Genomic DNA, 23,836 nt, shown 5'->3' on the forward strand with positions numbered 1-23,836 from the left:
TTGTGGGGGGCAGTAGAAGGGGTAGGGGTAGACCTAAAATAACTTAGGAGGTGATAGTGAGTAAAGATTTAATAACCTTGAATCGATCAAAAGAAATGGTCCATGGTTGCATAAATTGACGTAAAAGGATTCATATAGCCGACTCCACTTAGTGGGACTAAGGCTTGGTTTTGTTGTTGTTGTTGTAGTTTTTGTTTTTGATATTCAATTCTGTAATTTTTGACAGTGATATCAAACATTCCATTAGTTAATATGTAGCTTTTTTCGACATGTTTTTTTATGCATAGCTGAAGATTGTTATTCCTTTAATAGTAGAGCACCTTGGCTCTTCATGTAGTTCTGTGTGTGTGTGTGTATGTGTTTGTCTACATGTGTATATATTGTTTATTGTGGATTTAGGGATTGTTTGGAACTACGATGAAAAATATTTTTCTGAAAAAAGTACTTATTTGGAATAGTACTGATAATAAGTACTGAATTGGAAAAGTACTGATTGTTGTAAGTATTATTTGGTTGTGTAAAAGAAAAAATACTGATTATAAGTACTTATAAAATAGATAGTGTTTGGATAGTCACTTTTATTGTAATAATACTATTATTTAATTTCAACATATAATTTATATATTATAATCAATAATTTTTTTCATTATTATTTATTTTAATTAATGTTCTTTTCCTTTTGATTTTTTTGGGGATATACTTTGTATCTCTTTACCCCAAGGCCCTCCACACCCCCCCCCCCCCAAAAAAAAAAAACAAAAACAAAAACCACATCTCTATATGAATGAAATAAAGGATGAAATTGATTTTTTTTTTTGGGGGGAGGGGATTCTAGCTGTATATTATCTTAGAGATCTCCAATTGTCTGTGTATATATATTGCTTACAGTAATGTGAGTGCTTATCTGCTTTTAAGCTCCAAGATCCATGGTAGTGGCGTAAATCAATTAATTTTTTTGGCTAAGGGTGCTATGCTGAGGGAAAAAGATAAAGGGACCAAATCAACGGACCACAGATCAGGCATGACTGGGTGGTGGTGAAGTAGGCACAAGACACAAGCATGCCACCTTTGACCACTAGGTGTGGATGGGATAAGGTCGTGTACCCATTTAGTAACCTACTTAAACTATAAAGGGTAAAAATGAAATATTTTTTTAATTAGTACTAAGTGACATGGTATCTCAATGTGTCATCCGTAGCATAATATAGAGGATTTTGTATTTATCTTATTGCAATTTAGAGAGAATATATAGCATCACTTCTTCATGATGATGTTAAGGAGGGTGAGCCTTGACCTAATGCTAAGGCTGTTACGCCAAACTCGGGTGTCACAGGTTCAAGTAATTGAAACAACCTTTACGATTTTAGATGTAAGACTGCGTACATCATGCCCTTCCTAGGCCCCCAGTATCGCATGTGAGCCTTGTGCACTTGGTGCTACATTACTGTAGGCCAGCCTTGACCCAATGGTAAGGGTATTATTCCAACCCTGAAGATCGCAGGTTCAGGTCATGGGATAGCCTTTCCAAATGTGGAGTTGAGACTGGCACGTCATGTCCTCCCTAGACCGCCAATATGGTGTGGGAGTCTTGCACATTGAGTGTTAAGTTTATGCTTATACTTCAATGTTTTAATGATGATATCAGCATGTTGATGAATCAATGATTGCAATGCACTGTGTTCCCAAACACAGAGGCTTAAATGATTTCTACTTTCTAGCCATCTGGGAAGTTATTATGGGGTCTGTTAGTCTAGCAGGACTTCACCTGTATATACTTGTAATATTTATTATGGTACTGTCTTGCCCTTTGGATGTTAAAACTAATCAATGAATGATATTTTATCTGTAGGCACTGTATATGAACTGTATATTTTATTTGTATGCTTCTGTACTGTTCTGCCCCTAGACTCCACATTCTTGTTTTTTTTTGTATTCTCTTTGAAAATCTTAGACTTGGTGACTTGTAATAGTTCATTACTATCTTTTTCAATATTTTCAGTTTCCTTGAAAATGTCCATATTTTTAATCTTGTTTGATACATTTATTTCAATTTCTTCCCCCATGGACTTTACCATGAATATTGATGTCTTTGTGTCTTTCAAATCTTGGTATTATTAATCAGGACATCCTAGTTTTTTCTTGTAATATGTATGCTTGATGTTACCATTTTATAAATATTTGCTGCAGACTTTCATTGCACAAGAGCAGGTTTGCTTGAAGAGACTCTGGGTTTCTAGTAAGCCAAATTGGATGGTTGCATACCGTCCAACTGCAAAGAGGAAAAGAGTGTACATTAAACTGGTGGAGGCTCCTAAAGTTGAAAATATTAGAGGTGGTGAAAAAATTCTCAATGTCTACTTCTCATCAGTAGAGATTCCTGTTTGGATATTATTTTTTTTCCTTGGTGTGAAATCTGATAAAGAAGCTGTTGATTTGATTGACTTGGGCTTTGATGATGCAAGAGTTTCTAATATACTCATTGCATCCATTCATGAAGCTGACAAGAAATGTGAAGACTTTCGCAAGGGAGGGAGAGCTTCTAATTTTTTAGATAAGCTTCTTAAGAGTTGCAAATTTCCACCTGCAGAATCTGCCGAAGAGTGTGTTAGCAAGTATTTATTTTCCACCCTTACAGGCTCAAAACAAAAGGCCCGTTTTCTTGGTTATATGATAAAGTGTCTTTTGCTGGCCTACTCTGGACGTCGGAAATGTGATAACAGGGATGATTTTAGAAACAAGAGGTTAGACTTGGCCGGTGAGCTGCTTGAACGAGAGCTGAGAGTGCATGTTAGAAATGCTTTGAGGCGCATGTCGAGAGCTATGCAGAGAGATCTATATGGAGATCGTAGTCTGCAATTTATTGAACAGTATCTGGATGCTTCAATTATCACTAATGGTCTTTCTAGGGCATTCTCGACTGGAGCATGGTCTCATCCCTATAAGATAAATGAAAGGATGTCTGGTGTAGTGGCAACACTTAGGCGAACAAATCCATTGCAGACAACAGCTGATATGAGGAAGACACGCCAGCAGGTCCAATACTCGGGGAAGGTGGGCGATGCCAGATACCCGTAAGTAATTTTGAATTTATAAAAATCCTTTCCTTTTCACTTATCAGGCATGGTAGTAAATGTTTTGATTGTTGGTGCTGTTATTTTACTTTCTTTTATTTCTTAATATAAATGATAACTTTCCTGTCTTGCAATTGGTAGTGCCTGTCTATCTGTTAGTTAATAACTTTTTGTCAAGCAATTAATCATTTTTTTTGTCATGAAGTTTTGTTAATTCATGTTGGTGGTTATCTTAGTCATTTAGCATTATTAGTGTGTTAGTGTTATGTTATTAAGTGAAAGTTAGTAAGGGTATTATGGTCATTGGAATGTACTTTGACATATGTTATAAATAGAGGGAGAAACCTATCATAGTAATTAGCCCTTGCATTTTACACAATTATTCAACATGGTATCGAAGCATGATTCTGAGACCTAAACCCTAATTGTCACAGCCACCATCATAACTGAAGCCTAAAACCCTAAATCTGCTGCATGTCTACCATCATAGAACAATTTCCAACAACACTATAGCCCTAAAAAAACAGCCGGCCGCTGCTGGAAGCCAGAGCAGTCTTCAGAAATTTCCTGGGCGAAACTGCCAGTTCAGGAATGCAAAAGCCACTATAGATCTTGCAAAAACATCAGTCACCCAGACAGTGCCAATCTGTCCCCTACTGAAATCCCATCTCTAGACAGTACGCCATGCGCCCTCACATGCCGGTCGAAGGCAGTCAGCTGACCCCATGCACGGGTGTGTGAAGCCAATTTCAGGTATGTTTCTGGCCTGAATTCATCCTGCACTGCTTGAATCCCTCTATAAACATATTATTGAAGTTTTTCGTGATGTTTTTTGTCCAAAGATCTCACCTTTTTTAGTTGCTCATGTGTGGCACCCAAGGAATGGTTGTTTGATGCTTCCTGAAGTTGTTTTTCAATGTTTATTGAGTTTGTTGGGGCCTGAAACAGTGGTATTAGCTGTGTTTTTTGATTCATAAATTGTGTGCTTGTGGATTTGAAAAACATGTACGCCATGTATTTTTTATCTGCTGTTCTATTGAGGTGGTATGTGTGCTCCTTCGTTAGTTTCTTGTTCGACTGAACAACGTACTAAAACTGTCTCAGAGGATGAGTGTTCAAGGTTCCTATAGCATCAGACATCTGAAAGAGCATCTCATCACATTGCATCTTTTACTTGGGAAAGTAATCATACCGTTTGTATGTCATCCGGTATCTCTTCCACTAGTCCCTCGGTTATTGACTGCTACTACTGACCATATGAAAGATGTCACCAACTTCTTTTCTGCTCTTCAGATTTTTGAAAATCTACCTCAAGCTATCCTTTCTAATGGGTAGAGCTGCAAATGAACCAAGCCACTCATGAGTGGCTCGGAAATTCGGCTTGATAAGAGCTCCTTTAGACTTGTTCATTATATAAATGAGCGATTCCCAAGCCCAATTTTGTTGCTTGTTTAGTAAATGAGCTGAGCTTGAACACGAATGGACTTGGCTCATCTCAGCTCATGGACTTCTCGATTAGAGGCTCGGTTTGGGCTTGTTTAATAGGCTTGAATTATAATCATTTATGGACTAGTTTAATAAGATTGAATTAGGTTCCATAGATTTTAGTGGGCTTAAAAGTAGGGATCGTTTGTGCATAGGATTATATAGCTCAAACTCCGTAACATGAATTTAGTGATAAGGCGATGGGGATCAGCATGCCTAGCTATGTCATTTTCAGATGTTGTGACACATGGACGGCCTCCTAGTTAATTGAGTTCTTAAATCAAAGTGTCTTGAGTGTATGTGCTTGTGAGGGTTGAATCAGTAGGACTAGGCCACCCTTACCTGTCCTACATCATAAGGCTAATGCTCAAGGTCAATAGGCTAGCTTGATGGGGCAAAAAAACTTTGGGGGAGTATTAGTAAGAGCCACTTTTCACTTTTTTGCCTAACAAAACTTCTTGTCTCAAAATGAGAGGTTTCAAAAGAAACTATTAGTGGGTGTCTCTATAGCTTGGCTCGGCAAGGGCTTATCAGCTTTTTCGTTTGCATAATAAACAAGCTTAAGCAAGTATATTAATGTTCAATCGACTTGAGCTTGCACTCGATTAAAAATTTAATGAACAAGCTTGAGCATGGCAAAGCTCGTCTCATTTGCAGCCCTATTGATGGGTTCACTACTGTTTTTAACAGAATAGGACATAGTCAATCCTACTCCCTCAATTTCTCTTTCTTCAATTTTGTACGTTCATGAATCCCCCTTTAATCTCATGTCTGTTAGTAAAATTACAAAGTCACTAAATTGCTTTAACCTTCTTTCCTGATTTGTTCTTATTCAGGATTTGAAGACGAGGAAGATGATTGGCATAGGATGTGAGACTGGTGGACTTTACTACTTTGAGTCACTCCCTTTTACTATTGCTTGTAGTGTTGTTGCCACACCACATCAAATCCATTGCCACCTTGGTTTCTATTATTGGACAAGTTAAAACAGCTAGTTCCTACTTTGAGTTCCATGTCTAACCTTGATTGTGAGTCTTGTCAATTAGAAAACACCCATCATTTTCCCTTTGCTTCCCGAGTCAATAAAAAGTCATTAACCATTTTATGTTAGTCCATTTTGATTTTTAGGGTCCTAGTTGTGTCACATTAAAGTTGGGTTTTGCTACTTTGTTACATTTTTCAATGACTACTCCATAAGGACTAGTTTGTATTTAATGAAGATTGTTTTGAGTTGTTTAATATCTTTTGTGCCTTATGTTTTCAAATAAGGACAGTTTGATATGCCAATTCGGATACTTCGTAGTGATAATGCAAATGATTACTCAGTACTCAATTCACTACATCTATGACTAACTCTGGCATGATCTGTCATCTTGTGCCCACACTCCACAACAAAATGGAGTTGCAAAGCAATAAAACATGCACAACTTGAAGTCACTCAAACCCTATTGTATAAAATGAATGCCCCTAAAGTTTTTTTTGGAGTGATGGTGTGCTCATTGTTTGCTCTCTCATCAATAAAATGCCATATTTTGTTCTTTCCTAAGAATCCTTTGTTCTCCCTTCCTCGTTTATTTGGCCGTGTCCTTTATTCATCGATTAAATCTAGGAAGAGATAAGTTGGATCCTTTTGCTGTCAAATGTATTTTTTGGTTTATTCCTATACTCAAAAAGGATATCAATATTATAGCCCCACTATACATCGATTCTTTGTCTCTTTTGATGTCACCTTTTTTTGCGTCTACGCCGTACTATTCTGATTCCTTGAGTTCTGTTGACCTTGATGTGTCCCGTCCTTTGCCTAGATTTCTTGATATTACCTATTTTCTCCATTCAATCGTCCTACATCTTCATCTAGTTTGAGTCCTCGTTGCTTGGATCGTCCCAATTTGCAAGTGTACACGTAATGACTCAAGGGAGGAGAGCCTCCTCTAGCTTCTATTTCTAAGCCTCTAGTTTCCTTATCAAATGATCCTAAGTGATTGATCCTCCTATTGTTGTTTGAAAAGGCAAACACACTTGGACCCAACTTCCAATCTCTAATTTTGTTTGTTATTATTTCTTGTCCATGAATTTAAGATCTCTCTCTCTCTCTCTCTCTCTCTCTCTCTCTCTCTCTCTCTCTCTCTCTCTTCCGGTCTCCACGATATCCTCTATTTTCATCGACCATGAAATTGTTTGACAGCCATGAAGGAGAAGAATCTCCAATTAGTACACAACATCGAAGGTAAATCCTTCCATTTGAGATTAGAGAGAGGTAGGGGATTTTGCGGTTTCGATTGAGAGGAATGAGGAAAGAAATCGATGTGCGAGGGCTCCTATGTTGGCTATACAATGGATTTTGTAGAATATGACTTTGATGTTTATCAGTTGAGTAGATTTGTTGAAGGAAAGAGATTTGGACACTTTGATTGTGTGGTGGTGATTAGGCCGACTTGGCCTAGCAGATTTCTCGAGTTAGGAGTATAAATCTTCGATTTTTGTTCCTGAAGGATTGAAAGGAGGTAGTTGGAGAAACTTTGTGGACGGGCTATAGAATTTGGTAAGGAAATTGTACCGATTTGATTCTAAGCTTGAGAAGGTTGATATAGAAGAGACAAAAAAGGAAGACTCTATGGAGTGAGGTTGTTAAGGGAAGATCTCCTTTGGAATCCTTAGCACATGGATGGAGTTGCATGAATTGTGGGAACAAAGAAGGCTTCCATTGTGAAGGTAGTCCTGTAGCAGCGACACAATATGATTGAGAAGAAAGGATGATGGTATTGGTTTGGTGAGATAGAAAACTAGGGTTTCTTGCAAGTGAACTATTGACCTAAGAGGTGAAGATTGGGCCAGAGAGTAGTGGGCCTTCTCTTCCTTGTATTGTAGATTTATTGGGCAATGAATCTCATGTTATTGGGCCTAAGAATGATGGGCTTTATAGTAGTGGATTTTTTAGTACATGTAATGTTTTGTGGGTTTTCTGGGAGAGGCCAGGGCAAATTTTAAAGATCTCAATAGACTTAGCCCATGTGGTGAGTTATTGTGGCCTTTTTACTAAAGGGGCTCAAGTTAATTTGACTGGGGGTGTACAAAAATTATCGAAAAATTAGAAACTAGACCAAGACTGAATTGTTTTACATTTTGGTCTAGTTATTTGGTTTTTCGGTTTCGGCTTTGGTTTTAGTTTAGAATTTTATAAAAAAAATCATTTTTTGATTTCAGTTTCGATTTTATTTTGGAACCGAACCGGAAAGCTGAATTATATATATATATATGCATATGTTTTCTTATAATATTCGTGTTAAATACATGCATTTATAATTATATTTATTGATTAAAATAATTATATTTTATTTATTAAAGAAAACAAAGAATAATAGATTAGGTATTACTAGAGTGAGAAGATTCTCCCCCATTCATATTTTTGCCAATGTGGGACAATCAACTCTTCAACTTAATAAGAGACAAGCAACTTGTAAGGTTGGGCTGGCAATAAAGGGTCCTTGTTGCACATCGACTAGATGAGGAAAAGAGAGTCCACCGCCATCCTATAAAAAGCCCTCCTAAGTTCCCATTCTCCATGAGTTGTAGCCCAAATGTATTGTGTAGAGTGTGGGCTAGGTCTTGGCTTTATTGCTTTGGGCCTTGGGCTGGGCTTAACTGCTTAGCTCAAGAGTTCAAATATATTTTTTTTGTTAAACATTATTTTTATTCTAAAAAACCGATAGAAACTGAACCGAACCGGTTTAATTGCAGTTTATACTTTTGTTGAATCAATGATTTTCGATTCAGTGTCGGTTTGAAGATTTAAAAAATGATTATATCAGTTTGGTTTTCGGTTTTGGTTAAAACTGAACCAAATAAAACTTACTACACCCCTAAATCAAACTGAGGGGATTAAAGAGGTAACATTCTATTTTAACAAAACAAGCGAAGAGTAGATTCGACTTGTAGGTGACTCTCGTATAGAAAGGGGTTTAACCCTATGACATATGGATTCTATGCAAGTGGATAAGAGGAGAAATTATGAATTGGCAACTTCTTATTCAATTGTAGCTAGTCTTTTTTCCAAAAATTTCATTGCAACATTTGAATGTTGGATTGTCAGGAACTAGGGATGGACAAATTGTCAAGAATCCTCATGAGAAGTAGAAGATGCAATCAAGTGGAGGACAAAATGAGGAAAGTCTTGGGCAATGGGTTGTGCCTAGAGGTGGCAAGTACTTCTGGGGATAGAGAGGATGAAAAAGAATGTACAAAGGTAGTGGAAATGAAGGTGTATAAGCGTTGATCAGTGCGTAAGGAATGGAAGGTATGAAACAGTTGTTTCATAACTGTTGTAAAAACTCAAGTTTGCAGAGAGGACAATTTTTGAAAATTGATGATGCTAGAAAGCTTTATGTTTAGGAATCTCAAAATTGTTGCAACTCTGGCTTAGACAAAGGAGGTAATTATTCTCAGAGGGGAAAAAGAATTGGGTGGATATATTGGAGGAAGACAATGAGTATGAAAATGACTTTGCTTGTGATAGTGTTCATTTGTTGGATGAGATTTGTAAAATATGGATTATAGTTCCAATTCTTTTGACGCTCTTGGAGATATTCTTATGTGCCCCCTTCTTAGCTTGAAGGTTTAGAGGATGTTTCTGTTTTTGAGGGAGGGGGGGGAGGGGTGCAGACTTAGATGTGGCTAATCATTGTGGGGATGGGTCATTACCAAGTCCAGTGGAGGAGATTAGCGCACATGATGTTGGTGCTAACAAATTTTTGAATGATATGGGACTGTGGCTGGCTGACCTGGGTGGGAATGAAATTCAATTGGATGGTTCCAATAAAAAAAAAGTTTAGAACGCAGCTACAACTTACAAGATTACAGTGTTAAATCAATTATGAAGAGAAGCGCTTAAAGGGGGGTTTTTTAAATCAGGGTTTGGTAGTTCTTTTATTTATTTATTTATTTTTATTTTTTTAGTTTTGGTTTTTTGTTTCTTCCTTCTTGAGGATCTCTTGTCATCTTCTAGGATGTAATTCTCGCCTCTCTTTCTTAATAAATTCCTTTTGCTATCAAAAAAAGAAAAAAAAAAAGGGATTCCTGTCACCCTCATACTATTGATTTTTAGTCCTTTGTCTCCTATTGCTCTTCCAAAGCCTATTTTTGAAGCCTTGTCCCATTTTGGGTGGAGGAATGCAATGATAAAAGAGATGCATGCGCTACAAATAATGATGCTTAGGAATTGGTACCTCTTCCTCTTAATAAATTTGTGTTGGTTTCGTGGCTCAATTGAAGACCCGCCTTGTTGCTAAGGGATATACCCAGGTGTATGGCTTGGACTACTTAGACGCATTCGGCCCTCTAGCCAAACTTGTCTTAGTACGTTTATTCATCTCTGTAGCTACCACCTATCATTGGACTATGCACCAGTTAGATGTGAAGAATTCTTTCCTAAATGGTGATCTTCAAGAGGTCTGTATGGAGCAACCACTTGAGTTTGTTGCTCAGGGGGAGTCCGGCTTAGTATGTCAGCTTAAGAAATATAATTATATGGTCTAAAATAGTCTCCTTGGGCATGGTTTGGTCGATTCAATGTTGTAGTATGGTCTTCGATGTCGTGTGGTAGATTATTTTGTATTTTATCATCATACTCAATCCGAAAGGATTTTTTATTGTGTTTGTGGATGATATTGTGATTATTGGTGGTGATGATCTAGTTATATAGATCCTAAAGTATTTCTTGTAGGCTAGGTTTTTGACATTGGAATGTAGTAATTCGCATTTTGGGATATCTCAAAGGTGCACCTAGGAGAGGTCTCTTATATTAAGATTGAGGGATATACTGATGCAAATTGGATCGGGTCACCTTTCGACAAAAATCCATAATCGAACACTGTATCATAATTGGTGAAATTTGGTTTCTTGGAGCAGTAAGAAACAAGCTGTGATGGCTAGGTCAAGTGCTAAGCCAGAGTATAAGGCCACGACTCACACCACATGCGGACTTGTTTGGCTAAGGAACATGTTGGAAGAACTGGGATTTTCACATTTTCAGTCTATGGAGTTAAAAGGACAGCTTGGTGCACAAAGCTCCTGCGTATGCGGGGTCTGAGGAAGGGGCGGACCACAATGGGTCTATAGTATGCAGCCTTACCTTGCATTTTTGCAAGAGGCTGTTTCCACACCTTGAACCTCTGACCTCCAGGTCACACGGCGACAACCTTACTGTTGCGCCTAAGCTCCCCTTCGTCTATGGAGTTGATGTGTGATAATCAAGCTATCATTCATATTGCCTCCAATTCGATCTTCCATGAGCTGGTAAAACACATTGAAGTTGATTGCTACTTTGTTTGAGAGAACCATGCAGCAGCTCATTACCACCACTCGTGTGAAGTCTGATTTGCAGCTTGTTGATTTGTTTACCAAAGCCTTGAGGGTTGCCCATGTTAAATTCATTTGTAACAAGCTAGGAGCATATGATATATTTGTTCTAGCTTGAGGGGGAGTGTTGATGGTAATCTTAGTCATTTAACATTATTAGCATGTTAGTGTTATGTTAATAAGTGAGAGTTAGTAAGGGTATTATGGTCTTTGGTACGTATTTTCACATATATTATTAAATAGAGGGAGAGACGTATCATAGTGGTTAGGTCTTCCATTTTACCCAATTATTCAACAACTCAGTATAATTTTCTTAACATTTTTCTCTAGTACTTAATAATTATTGGTGAAGAATATCATAAATGACACAATTCCAGTAGTGATCAATTGCCTGGGCGCTTTAAAGCACTAGTGAGATAGTGAGGAGAGATTCTTTTCTTCCTTGAGCAGTCTTGTGGGTAGAGGGTTGAATTGAGCTAATTTATGGGGAAAATAGTAGAGGGTACTTCGCATACCCTCGGCCAACCTCGAGACATAGCTTCAGGGGAAAGCTCCCTTTCTTTTCAGTCTGATTCCTTTCTTTCTTTCCAGCCCCATTCTCATAAGCCATGTGCCATTGGAGTGACATTTTTATTCCACGTGAAAGTTATGAAGACTTGCTTTTTTGGCTTGGCTACTGTAATGATTGATGATTTTAAGTATATTTCATTTTTTAAAAGTTTCCAGCTATGGAATAATTTTATATTGAAAATGTGAAAGCATCTCTTTCCTTTCTAGTTTCTGCACTCTAAGTCTGTAATTAGTTGTTCAAATGGCTGGTTCTTATTACCTTCGCCATGGTAGTTATGATGGCATAGCTTGTAGCTGATGTGGTTTCCAGTTCATTGTTGGATGCTTTTTCATTGCATCCTGTCTGAACTTACACTCTTTCTGAAAGAAAAAAGTTCAGATAAAATGTTTATTATTCCTGTTATAAAAAAAAATGTTTATATGCTCACAGAATCTTAGGAATATTTGTCTTCATGAAATGAAATATAAAATCCTTGTAACCTTCTGTAAAATATTATTTGTTGAAAATCCTTTCAAAATTATTTTATGCTATCTCATATATAAATCAATGTGGTGTAAACATTTCTGCTCAGGCATGTATATTGAATAGCTTTGATATATGGTAAGGGGTGGTTGCCTTCATTGAAATTTTAAAAGAGCTTGGAGTCGCTGCATAAATTTCCCAATGAAAGTATTTTTTTGCCCCTGTAGTAGTGTAATAGTACACTAGAAAATGGAGACTATTATGTCAGCACACACAAAAATGCTAAAAGATGAAAAGAAAACCATATTCCTTGTGTTTGGACATTTGATTCTTCCAAAGGGACCAAAACTCTCTTTTCTTCTCTTTTCTCTTTCATATTCTTATTTGGTTGCCCCCTTCAGTACTTGGTTGCCATCTCAGTGAACCCAAGATGATCTTTCCGTTCTCCCTCCTTTTTCGTTAATTGAATGAAACAAGTTCTAAATCATAAAAAGCATATCTTTTAATTAAAATTATGTCAACAATATTTATATATTTTTCTAGGTCAAAAAAATTTTCTTGGTCCATCACTATTTGCATATATAACTATGAACTTATGCATGCATATTGATTTGATGAATCTTTTTTGGGAACCTGGTTTGGGCATTTGTGTTTATGTTTTTCTCCATGCAACTTGTGTGGAGATCTCAGCAAATGTTGTGTGCTCTGTGTGCATGTATATCTAACTAGTGCACTTTTTTATATGTGACAGGATATCAAAAAAATCTATAGAGAATTCATTAGAAGGCACCAAGAGGGTGCCACCCAAGCCCAAATAGAAAGAAAGAGAAAAGTATCACCTTGGTGATAAGATATCAAAAAATCTGTCTGTATGTACATCCAAAATGTAATATCCATAGACTAGTTATAGAACTAAGCTATATATATCTTTAAGAAGTGCAAGAGGTGTATCTTTTCCTTCGAATGCTCTTCGTTTTCTCTCCCTCTGCCTGACCTAAGAAATGGTTGGAGGGGCCAAGCACAAAATCTTTTGTTTGTATCTGATTGGATGCCTCTCCATGCCCATATTTCCTTCTCTACAGTCCCAGCAGTGGCCCAAGCTTGGCCAAACAGAGCAGTGCCCGATTCTCATTGGTTTTTAGTCTGAGGGCATTACAGCAGAGTGTGATCTTTAGATTCTGCAGCTTCTTTAACCAAGAAACATCTATTACTGGGATTTTCTCCCTGTTTCAAATTATCAATGGTTAGATTTCTGCACAGAGTTTCTTCCCAAGCAATAAAAGCAACTTTGGTCAGGGCACCTTTTTTCCAAATTGCCTTCTGAGAGAATTTCACTCTGCCAACATCCATGTTGGGTCTGCTCAGCTTCTTGCATGACAAGCTAACCTTGTAATAACTATTCTTGCTCAGCTCACTCGAAGTAAAAGAGAAAAGGAGAGGGTCCAAGAGGAGCTCCTGATCTGTCTTCTCCACTGCTTCTTCATCCTATTTTCTTTTAATTAATTTCTTTGTAGAATAAAAAACTTGTGTGGGGGTTACTTCCAAGCTGAGATCATGGTGATAGGCTTTGTAGTATAAATGATTTAGGAGTTGGGCTAATGTAGATTAGGGGCTGAATCAGCATACTCCCCAGATGAATTTCATGTTCCATTCCGTGTCAATTTAATTCTTTGGGAAAATTTTTTTTTTTTAAAATGACTTTGGAATTGGAAAGCTTGTAAATGATGTTCCATTATGTGTATTTTTTACTTGATGCAGGCACCCTTCGCACTGGGGGAAGATTTGCTTTCTCTCAACGCCAGATGGTGAAAACTGTGGGCTTGTAAAAAATTTGGCTATCACGGGACTGGTTTCCACAAATTTAATGGAACCTCTGGTTGACAAATTGTTTGATTGTGGGATGGAGGAACTAGTAGATGATACTTCAAGTTCATTGCATGGAAAGGTTAAAGTTTTTCTTAACGGGGATTGGGTTGGACTTTGTGAGGATTCTTCTTCATTTGTCACGGAGCTGAGAAAAATGAGACGCAGAAAGGAACTGCCACACCAGGTTTTCTCATATACAGCTAGTGCACTGTTAAAGAATTTTTTATTTTAGAATTTTCTTAAATATGCTTTCATTTCTTTCCTTTTTTTCCCCTATTTTTCTAAGGATGGGAAAAGAGGAAGGAAAGAAAAGGGGTGGGGGGGGTGGGGATGGGGTGGCGAGGTTAATATCTGAATTATGGCTTATGGCAACCATAACTCGAGACACTTATTTCCGTGGATAATTGTTATTACTTAATAATTTTATATGAAACTAGGTAGCTTAATGAATCTAGATTAGCTGAACTGTTTCATAAGTTTTCAAATAAATTCTGTTTTTGTTGCTATCACAATTTTGCAGTCTATCATATATGTACCTTGTAACTTGTAAGTATCCTGTTATATGGTTTGCAAGATAAATCTAAGCTAGCCCACTTGAGGAAAATGAGTGTAGGCAGATTTTGAGTACCTTGGTGCTTTATGTTGATGCAACTCACTGTGCAGAGTTGTATGTTGAGTACTTGTTTGAGTGGTTAAAATTTTAATACCTCCATACATGGTTTCCATTTTGTACTCAGAACATGGCTTTTGTTTTATCTTTTTGTATACGCAAATATCTATTGTGCATGATCAGATTTGTTTTTATTCCTGTTATGATAGTATATTTAAATAATTATAAAAAATTTGAATTCCTACTAAAATCAATCAGAAGATTATGACTCTCAATGTTGTTCTTGGTTTTCCTTAAAGTGCTGCCTTTTCTTCTCGATGGATTTGAGACATGGGCAAGGTTGGTCATGGTGGAGAAGCTCTGCCAGTCGCAAATCGGAAGGAAAGTCTTTAGTTTGTGGCTATTGGCATGGTTATGTTATTTTTGAGGGTTTTGTTCGGGGGGGGGGGGGGGGAATGGAAGAGAGAGATCTTGATTTAGAAATTGGTGGATCAGATTTATTATTTGGCAGCGAGATGGGTATGCTAGTGTTTATTCTTGGTATTCTCAGGATTGAGTGGATTTGTTCCTTACAGGAAGTTTGGCAGGACACAGTTTAGGTTGTGATAAAGGCAAATCATCTAGTTGTCTTCTTGGAGTTGGGTTTGTGCCCCGTTTAGAAAGGATTTGTCTCTGGGGTTTCATAAGGGGAGTCATGGGAACGCTTTGCTGAGATGTTGCAGCCTACCAAGACGATCGAATATCAGGATAGGATTGTGTCAGTCCTCATATTGTCTTGCTCGCCAAAGTAGGAAAAATGTGCCATAGGGAAGGTCAGATCAAGCAATCCACAAGGGTGAGCTGTGGTGTGGCAATTGTGGCAGTTCAGTGCTGATGCATGGTGGAGTGATGGCGGCTGAAGATTCAGGGTCTTGAGGCTGCCAGGGTTTGAGGGATCAAGGGGATGGATGCACCGAGGCCCAAGAATGGTGTGGTCTTGGAGTGGTGGGGAGTCCTCAATATTAAATTGCATTTGGGCCATTCAATGAACAGTGCAGGGTTTGGTTCTGTGGGTCAGGTCATGTTCCCTATTTGTAGCAAGGCTCAGTATGTGAATCATGCTTTAGAGCCCAATTTCAGGGCCCCAAAGATCAGGATCGTCCTGATACTAATCATGTCCATTTAAACTGTCAAAAGGCAAAAAGGACTTTATGACGAATCATGTTTTATAGCCCAATTTCAGGATCCAAAGATCAACGGTGGTCTATACAGTAATCAAGCCAATACAGGCTTAGTTTGGCTTCCCGTGGCTGATGAAAAGGAGCTGTTAAAAAGGAACTAAGGAAAAGGAGCTGATTTAGGTAGCTGGGAAAATTGTTTGGGACCCTGTGGAAAAGCTGTTAAGAAAGAAAAAGCTGATCCTGAGTGCTTGGTAAAAAAAATCTGTAAGGTGGCTGCAAATGTTTAAAAAATGACAAAAATGGATGTCATTTTAAGAAATGTAATTAATGCGTGGAAAAATTTGTAATGTTTGAAAAAAAAAGAAAAAAAAAAAGGATGCTCATGGAATAGATCAATCGATTAGAAAAAATGCTTGCTTTTATCTTTTAGAAGCTCTGAAACCTTATGTTTTAAAGGTTCCTCCAAAAAAACTAAAAGCTAGCTTTTTAGATGAAAAAGCTGTTTGCTGAATGTGTTGACTTTTACTTTTCAAAAGGAGAAGTCTATTCAGAAAACAAGGGCCAATCTCACCCGTAAACCTTTCTTAGGGAGCAAGGGTTTTGGGTTCCCCTAGTACGACTTGTTCACCAACAAGGGAAATGATATCAACTGTACCTCCTTTGCTTTGAGTCTGGTAATGTTCTGAATGAAGCTGTTTTTTGTCTGATGAGTGTCCTGATTTATCTGCAAATATAATATCAGAATGGGTTTCCTATCATCTTAGTTAATGGTTCTGAATCCTTAGTAGGAGAGGACGGCAATTGTGATGTGGAGCAGCCCAGAAAGCTTTCTTTGTTGAATAGCAAACGTGAGATTTTAAAGGAGGTCGAAGGTAGCCAATGTCAAAAGCAGGAGATTTTTGTGTAAGATGCCAGTGGAATACTAATATTGTGAGGGATTACTCTTACCTGTGGTGGGAAAAGGTCTGTTAAGGCTGGGAAGGGTATGTATATTCTCACCAAATGGCACAGGCTGGTGTTGAGATGATAAAATATTTTGAAAAGAAACAAGTTTGGATCTGATATGGTGACATCCTAATTTTTGAGCAGAAATTCTGAGTGCTTGTTAAGTTATTATTTATTGTGGGCATCAGTCAGATTATATCCAGCCATAATTAGCCTATCTATTTATGGCATGATTCTTGTATTATAGCTGTAAATATTTTGTGATTAGCTGTATATTTTAGCTTCCTATTTAGTTAGACAGGATTGTTTAGTTAGACAGGATTGATGTAATTGCTGAGATTCAGCCATGTAATTAGCTGCCATGTAATTAGAAGAACCCTCACAATGGAGGCATTCAATACAATTGATATGGTATCAGAGCCTAAAACTTGAATTAGTTTTTCTGGGTCAATTTCTTTTGTGATTGTGAGGGTTGTTGAGTCACTTAAGGCAGTTTTCTTTGGTTTTGGGAATCTCTGGGCATTAGAGGTTCATTGTGGTGTGAGTTTTGTGGCTATCGGTAGTGTCTGGGCATCATTGTGGTGCTGCCAAGGCATTCTTGGGAGAATTTTGTGGTCGGTAGTTTCAGGGCATAATTGTGGTGCTGTAGAGACATTTCTGGTGTGAGTTTGTGGTTGTCTGAGATTCCTGGAAGCTGTCGGCTTGAATCGGGGTAGCTGGTTGTACTTGATAGACTGTGTTGCACACGGCTGAGGAGTTTGTGGCTGTCGGTGATACCTGGAGGCTGTCGGTTTGATCTGGGGTGGCTAGTTGTGCTGGACAGATTGTATTGCACACAGTTGCTTCTCTTTCTAGGGCAGGTAATTGTTTTGGGCTTGTTTTCTTTGTGTTGGGCTGTTTGGGCTTTGCTAGTTGGACTGGTTTTGACATGCTTCTAGTGCATTAATCAAGAGGGGTTATTTTAAGTCAATTGTTTTTGGGCTGTATTGGGCTTTGTGGGTTGGGCTGCTTTGTGCTTTGCTGGTTGGTGTTTTTCGCATTTTCTGTCTTGTATTTTGTTGTGTTATGGGCATCATGACTACCAACTCAGATTCTTGTGGTGTGCGCCTCATGGGTAAAAATTATGACACTTGGGAATTTCAATTTTGCGTATTTGTTATGGGGAAGGAGTTATGGGGCCATATTGATGGTAACAACCCAGCTCCAACTGAGCTTCCTAAATTGGCTCAGTGGAAGGTCAAAGATGCTAGAGTAATGTCATGGATCTTAGGATTTGTTGATCATCAGATTGTCCTATATCTGAGGCCGTACACGCTAAAAGTATGTGGGAATTTTCAAAGAAAATTTATAATCAGGACAACACAGCCCGACGTTTTCAATTGGAATATGAGATTGCCAATTACACTTAGGGCGGCACGGTTGGTTGCCCTTGGGAACAAGCAAGAGTATGGGGTGGAATATGAGGAGACTTTTGCTCCGGTAGCCAAGATGACTACAGTGCGTACGGTTTTTTCTATTGTTGCTTCACAAGGCTGGTCACTTCATCAAATGGACGTCAAAAACGCATTTCTTCATGGTGATCTCAAAGAGGAAATTTATATGGCCCTCCCACCGGGTTTTTCCTCCTCTTCTTCGGATGTATGTAAGTTGAAGCGATCTCTCTATGGGCTGAAATAGGCTCCCTGAGCATGGTTTGACAACTTTCGAACTACCTTGCTTCAGTTTTCCTTTCAGCAAAGCCAATATGACTCTTCTTTGTTCCTTTGCAAGACATCTGCTGGTATTGTTCTTCTTCTGGTTTATGTTGATATTGTTATTACCGGGACCGATTCTGCTTTTCATGCCTCTTTTCATATGAAGGATCTTGGTCCTCTTACGTACTTCTTGGGATTGGAAGTTCACACAGCTCCTTCGTGCATCTTCCTAAATCAACATAAGTATACACAAAAATTTAATTACTTTGGCTGGTCTTCCGGATACTTCTTCTGTGGATCTCCTCTAGAAGTTAACACAAGTATCGTCGTGAGGAGGGTGATCTCCTTTCTGATCCTACTGTGTATCGCCAGCTGGTGGGTAGCTTGAACTATTTGACTATTACTCGGTCTGATATTTCCTTTGCTGTCCAGCAGGTTAGCCGGTTTATGTAGACTCTACGCCATTTACACTTAGCTGCCGTTCGTTGTATCATTCGATATCTTCGGGGCTCCCCTAGCCGTGGATTGTTCTTTCCTACTGGCTCTTCTCTTCGTCTCGTTGCTTATAGTGATGCTGATTGGGCTGGTTGTACTGATACTCGCCGTTCTGTCACAGGCTGGTGCCTCTCCCTTGGAGATTCTTTGATTTCTTGAAAGAGTAAAAAGCAGGCTCGTCTTTCAAAATCTTCAACTGAATCTGAATATCGTGCGATGTCTGCTGCTTGTTCTGAGATTAGTTGGCTTCATGGGCTTCTTGCTGAGCTAGGTTTCTCTCAACCTGATCCCACTTCTCTCCATGCTGATAACACTAGTGTTATTCAGATTGCTGCTAATCCTGTTTATCATGAGCGACAAAGCATATTGAGGTGGATTGTCACTCTATTCAGGAAGCACTGGACACTCGTGTCATTTCTCTTCTTCACATTTCCACTGACCTCTAGATTGCTGACATCTTTACGAAAGCCATGACTCGTCAGCGCCATCAGTTTCTCATGGGTAAATTGATGCTTCTTGATAGACCCGCGTCAATTTGAGGGGGGATGTCAATCAGATTATATCAAGCCATAATTAGCCTATCTATTTATGACATGATTCTTGTATTATAGCTGTAAATATTTTGTGATTAGCTGTATATTTTAGCTTCCTATTTAGTTAGACAGGATTGATGTAATTGCTGAGATTCAGCCATGTAACTGCCATGTAATTAGCTGCCATGTAATTAGCTCAAACGTTGCTATATAATGGGAAGAACCCTCACAAAGAAGGCATTCAATACAATTGATAGTGGGACCCTGGTTGCTTGGCTAATGGAATCAGTTGGTTTCTAAGGAGAAGAAATGGTGTCAGAGAGAAAGACTGATGTTGTAAATGAGTTTTCATGTGATGCTGGTTTATAATTGGATGAGGTCCTCAAACATTATGGATATGCTTCAGTTCATATTTACCCAATTTGGGTGGCAATATTTCCTGCATGCCACCAACATTTCTTGGCGGTCTGGAAGGTGTTTATTTTTATGGAAGATGATATGAGTAAAAACAGGATGACCAATGAGATATTGATCAAGTTAGGGATGGTATTTTACCTACAGCTTTTTCTCTTGCGGTATAGATAAATGGGAAGGATATTGAAGCATGAAAATTAGTGGATCAAATGGAATTGTGGTTGTCTGATCCAGCAGGTCAAGTTTTCCATTTGGATGGAAGCAAGTGTAAGGAATAAAGATAAGCAGGAGGTAGCTAATTTGAAGTGCTCAATTATTTATGATGGAAAAGGTTTAAAGAGGGGTTTTATGGGTTAGCCTGAGTTAAATTTTTTTTTTTTTAAGTTTTTCTTTACTGTTTCCTTTTTATGAGGATTCCTGGTTCTCTGACTATTTTTATATATATATTTTTCTCTTAATATAAATCTCTAGTTATCTAAAAATAATTGTAAAAGCTTCATTTCAACATGTTTAGGTTCCTGTTACCCAGAAAAAATTATGTTTAAGAGTTTCATTTGGCTGATGTGTCATGATGGTCCTTAAGACACTTTGTGAATCTCAATTTTTGCATGTTTGTTGTATTAAGTTCCCTTGTGTCAGTTTTGGTGTGAAGCCTCATGATCTCATTATACTATCTCATGCTGCTTACTTGACATTTTTCTTCTGTCTTTTTTAATTTCCTTTTTCAAATGGAAATTCCTAAATAAATACAGATGCATGTCTTATATCTTGATTAGGCCCTTAACAGTTACATGGTTATTTTGAGGAAGTCAAAATGCTTCTTTTGATTTAAAACACATAATATTTTATTTGTGAGCTTGCTTATCTCTATATGGTTATTGGTGAAGATTTCGTATTTGGACGCTGGACAGGTGCATATGTGAATTGTTTTCTAATCATTTCAATACGGCAGTCTACTTTTCTGTGTAGTCACAAGATGGTAACATGATGTGTTATTTGGGCCATTTGTTTTGATAAAATTTTCTTTGCTGGGTGGTCCTTCTGTTTTATAGGTGGAGATCAAAAGAGATGAACAGCAACAAGAAGTACGCATATTCTCTGATGCAGGTAGGATTCTACGTCCTCTTTTAGTTGTTGAGAATTTAAAGAAGATTAAGGCACTTAAAGGGGACAGTTACTCCTTTCATTATCTTTTGGATAAGGGAATTGTCGAACTAATTGGAGTTGAGGAAGAAGAAGATTGCTCCACTGCCTGGCACATCAAACATCTTTTACGGGGTGAAATGGAGAATCCTTCTGTTAAATATTCACACTGTGAACTTGATATGTCTTATCTGTTAGGTTTAAGTTGTGGGATTATTCCTTTTGCAAATCATGACCATGCAAGGAGGGTTCTTTACGAATCTGAGAAGCATTCTCAACAGGCAATTGGTTATTCCACAACAAACCCTAACATTAGAATAGATACCCTTGCTCACCAGCTCTATTATCCCCAAAGGCCACTTTTTCGTACAATGGTTTCTGATTGTCTTGGAAAACCGGGGCATTCACTCAGCTACAGTGAGCCTCTGCCGAGGCCTGAATACTTCAATGGCCAGAATGCTATTGTTGCAGTCAATGTTCATCTGGGGTTCAATCAAGAGGATTCCTTGGTAATGAACCGGGCTTCATTAGAGCGTGGTATGTTTCGATCAGAGCACATCAGAAGTTACAAAGCTGAGGTTGATAATAATGAAGTGGACAAGAAACGGAAGTCTGAAGACTGCGTGAATTTTGGAAAAATTCAAAGTAAAATTGGGCGTGTTGACAGCCTTGACGATGATGGTTTTCCGTTCATTGGTGCAAACCTTCAGAATGGTGATATTGTTATTGGGAGGTGTACGGAATCTGGGGCTGATCACAGTATAAAACTGAAGCACACAGAGAGGGGCATGGTTCAAAAAGTTGTCCTGTCTGCAAATGATGAGGGAAAGAACTTTGCAGCAGTATCTCTGAGACAGGTAATTTTTCCATTACATTTTAGCAAGTTTCTATATACATACACATGTCTGCTTGTTGAGAACATGTAATATCATATGGAGAAATCCCAAGAACTTTATCCAGAATGTAGTATAGGAGCTTAACCTAGCAATATTTTGTTAGATATTGCAATGAATTGCCTGGATGATATTTTGAGGGCTTGCTTTTTTACTCGTGCAGTTAATTTGCAATTATATTAAGCTTGTGCCATTAGCTGCATTTGTTACTCATTGACACAGGTTCGTACTCCATGTCTTGGAGACAAATTCTCTAGCATGCATGGTCAAAAAGGTGTTCTGGGTTTTCTGGAATCTCAAGAGAACTTCCCCTTCACAATACAAGGGATAGTTCCGGATATTGTAATAAACCCTCATGCATTTCCTTCACGGCAAACTCCTGGTCAACTGCTAGAGGCTGCTTTGGGAAAGGGGATTGCCTGTGGTGGTTCAAACAGATATGCCACCCCTTTCTCCACTCTCTCAGTTGATGCTATATCAGATCAGCTTCACAGGTAAAGAAGTTCTATTGCATCTTTACAGCCATGTTTGTACCATGCACAATAGTGCCTGTTTCTCCTTGCATTTAATCATTGGTGAATCTTCATCTTTATAAGAAAACATTGGTTTCCTACTTGCTGTTAAATATACGTGAACCATGTGGTTCTGCATCTGACTGCTGGCCACAGCCCGAACTGCAGTCTTCAGTCTATCACATTATTGTTCAATGATGTCGACCTTGGTTTATATTTCCTGTACTGCTGGTGATTATTCTAGATTTTTCTTTTTCTAGTTTTGGTGTTCTGATGTTTAGGGAGAAAAGCTGGTGTTTTCTCATTGTTTCTGAGCAATAACTAAGGTTGGGCTTCTATCCCCTTGTTCTTTGAACTTACGTTGGTCCATTAATATGGAATCATAGAAATGTTGCTCAACTGATCCTGCAGGACTATAAAGGATGTTGTTTTGATTTCAACATGATGCCTCTGCCCTTTTTGTACCCACTTTTTTCTTAGTAGGATTCTCTTCTACTTATTTATTTATCAAATCATTCGCCAACAGTAGTTTGTTTTTTTTTTTTCATGGCAATGATTATGGTCATTTGCATGTCTTTATTGCTTATTTCAGACTAACTTTCATGCATATGTGCGGCTATATATAGTTTTAGCCCCTTCTCCCACCTTTTTCTTTCATTTTATGCATGTGAAGTTGATTTGTGTACTCAATGGATCTGCATGGCAGAGCTGGATTTTCAAGGTGGGGTAATGAGAGAGTTTATAATGGCCGAACTGGTGAAATGGTACGTTCGCTCATATTTATGGGGCCAACGTTCTACCAACGACTGATCCACATGGCTGAAGATAAAGTGAAATTCCGTAATACTGGACCAGTGCACCCACTCACCCGACAGCCAGTGGCAGATCGGAAGCGTTTTGGTGGGATTAAGTTTGGTGAGATGGAGCGTGACTGCCTTATAGCCCATGGTGCATCAGCCAATCTGCACGAACGCCTCTTCACCCTCAGCGACTCATCCCAAATGCATATTTGTCGGAAGTGCAAGAATATTGCTAATGTGATTCAGCGGACAGTGCCTGGTGGTCGTAAGATTAGGGGACCCTACTGCAGGTTCTGCGAGTCTGTAGAGGACATTGTTAAGGTAAATGTTCCATATGGGGCCAAGTTGTTGTGCCAGGAGCTTTTCAGCATGGGCATTAGCCTGAAGTTTGAAACTCAATTGTGTTGAATTGAAGGGTCTTTCTCTCAGGTTTTTCCTTTTATGTTTGGTACAACTCTATTTTCTTAACTCAATGTGTTGATAAGCTTAGTTGAATCCCATTGAGTATTGATATTGCATGTTGGTTTTGTCAGCGCAAGGCATTTTCATAATTGCACCTTTTAGCCTTTAGATTAGATTGTGTTTCGAGGGCATCGGTTCCAAATTTTTTATTTGGAATTTTGTGAATTTGGTAGACATTTAATATAATTCTATATTACATTCTGTTTGAATTTACAAAAATTTAAATCCAAATTTTATCCTTTGAGCTCCCAAACATGGTGTTAATGTCAATTTCTTGGTTTCTAACACACGTTGGAAGAGAAAAAGCCACAAAAAAAAGAAAAAAGAAGAAGAAAGCTTTTCTATGTTGCATGTCATTAATCTTTG

General features: G+C 38.2%; 1 protein-coding gene across 3 annotated transcripts in view; it reads left to right on the forward strand.

Moving 5' to 3' along the window:
• LOC131150706 (DNA-directed RNA polymerases IV and V subunit 2) overlaps positions 1-23,540 on the forward strand; it is a 34,175-nt gene extending 10,635 nt beyond the window's left edge. For all 3 annotated transcript variants that reach the window (XM_058101594.1, XM_058101592.1, XM_058101593.1), the window contains 5 exons: positions 2,188-3,071; positions 13,702-13,993; positions 20,713-21,660; positions 21,919-22,190; positions 22,915-23,540. In XM_058101594.1, coding sequence (XP_057957577.1) covers positions 2,188-3,071; positions 13,702-13,993; positions 20,713-21,660; positions 21,919-22,190; positions 22,915-23,416 — 2,898 coding nt within the window. In that variant the 3' untranslated portion in view covers positions 23,417-23,540. The remainder of the gene's footprint in view (positions 1-2,187; positions 3,072-13,701; positions 13,994-20,712; positions 21,661-21,918; positions 22,191-22,914) is intronic.
• Positions 23,541-23,836: the final 296 nt, after the last annotated feature.

Source organism: Malania oleifera, chromosome 3 (assembly GCF_029873635.1).
Source record: "Malania oleifera isolate guangnan ecotype guangnan chromosome 3, ASM2987363v1, whole genome shotgun sequence".
NCBI classification, from domain to species: domain Eukaryota; kingdom Viridiplantae; phylum Streptophyta; class Magnoliopsida; order Santalales; family Ximeniaceae; genus Malania; species Malania oleifera.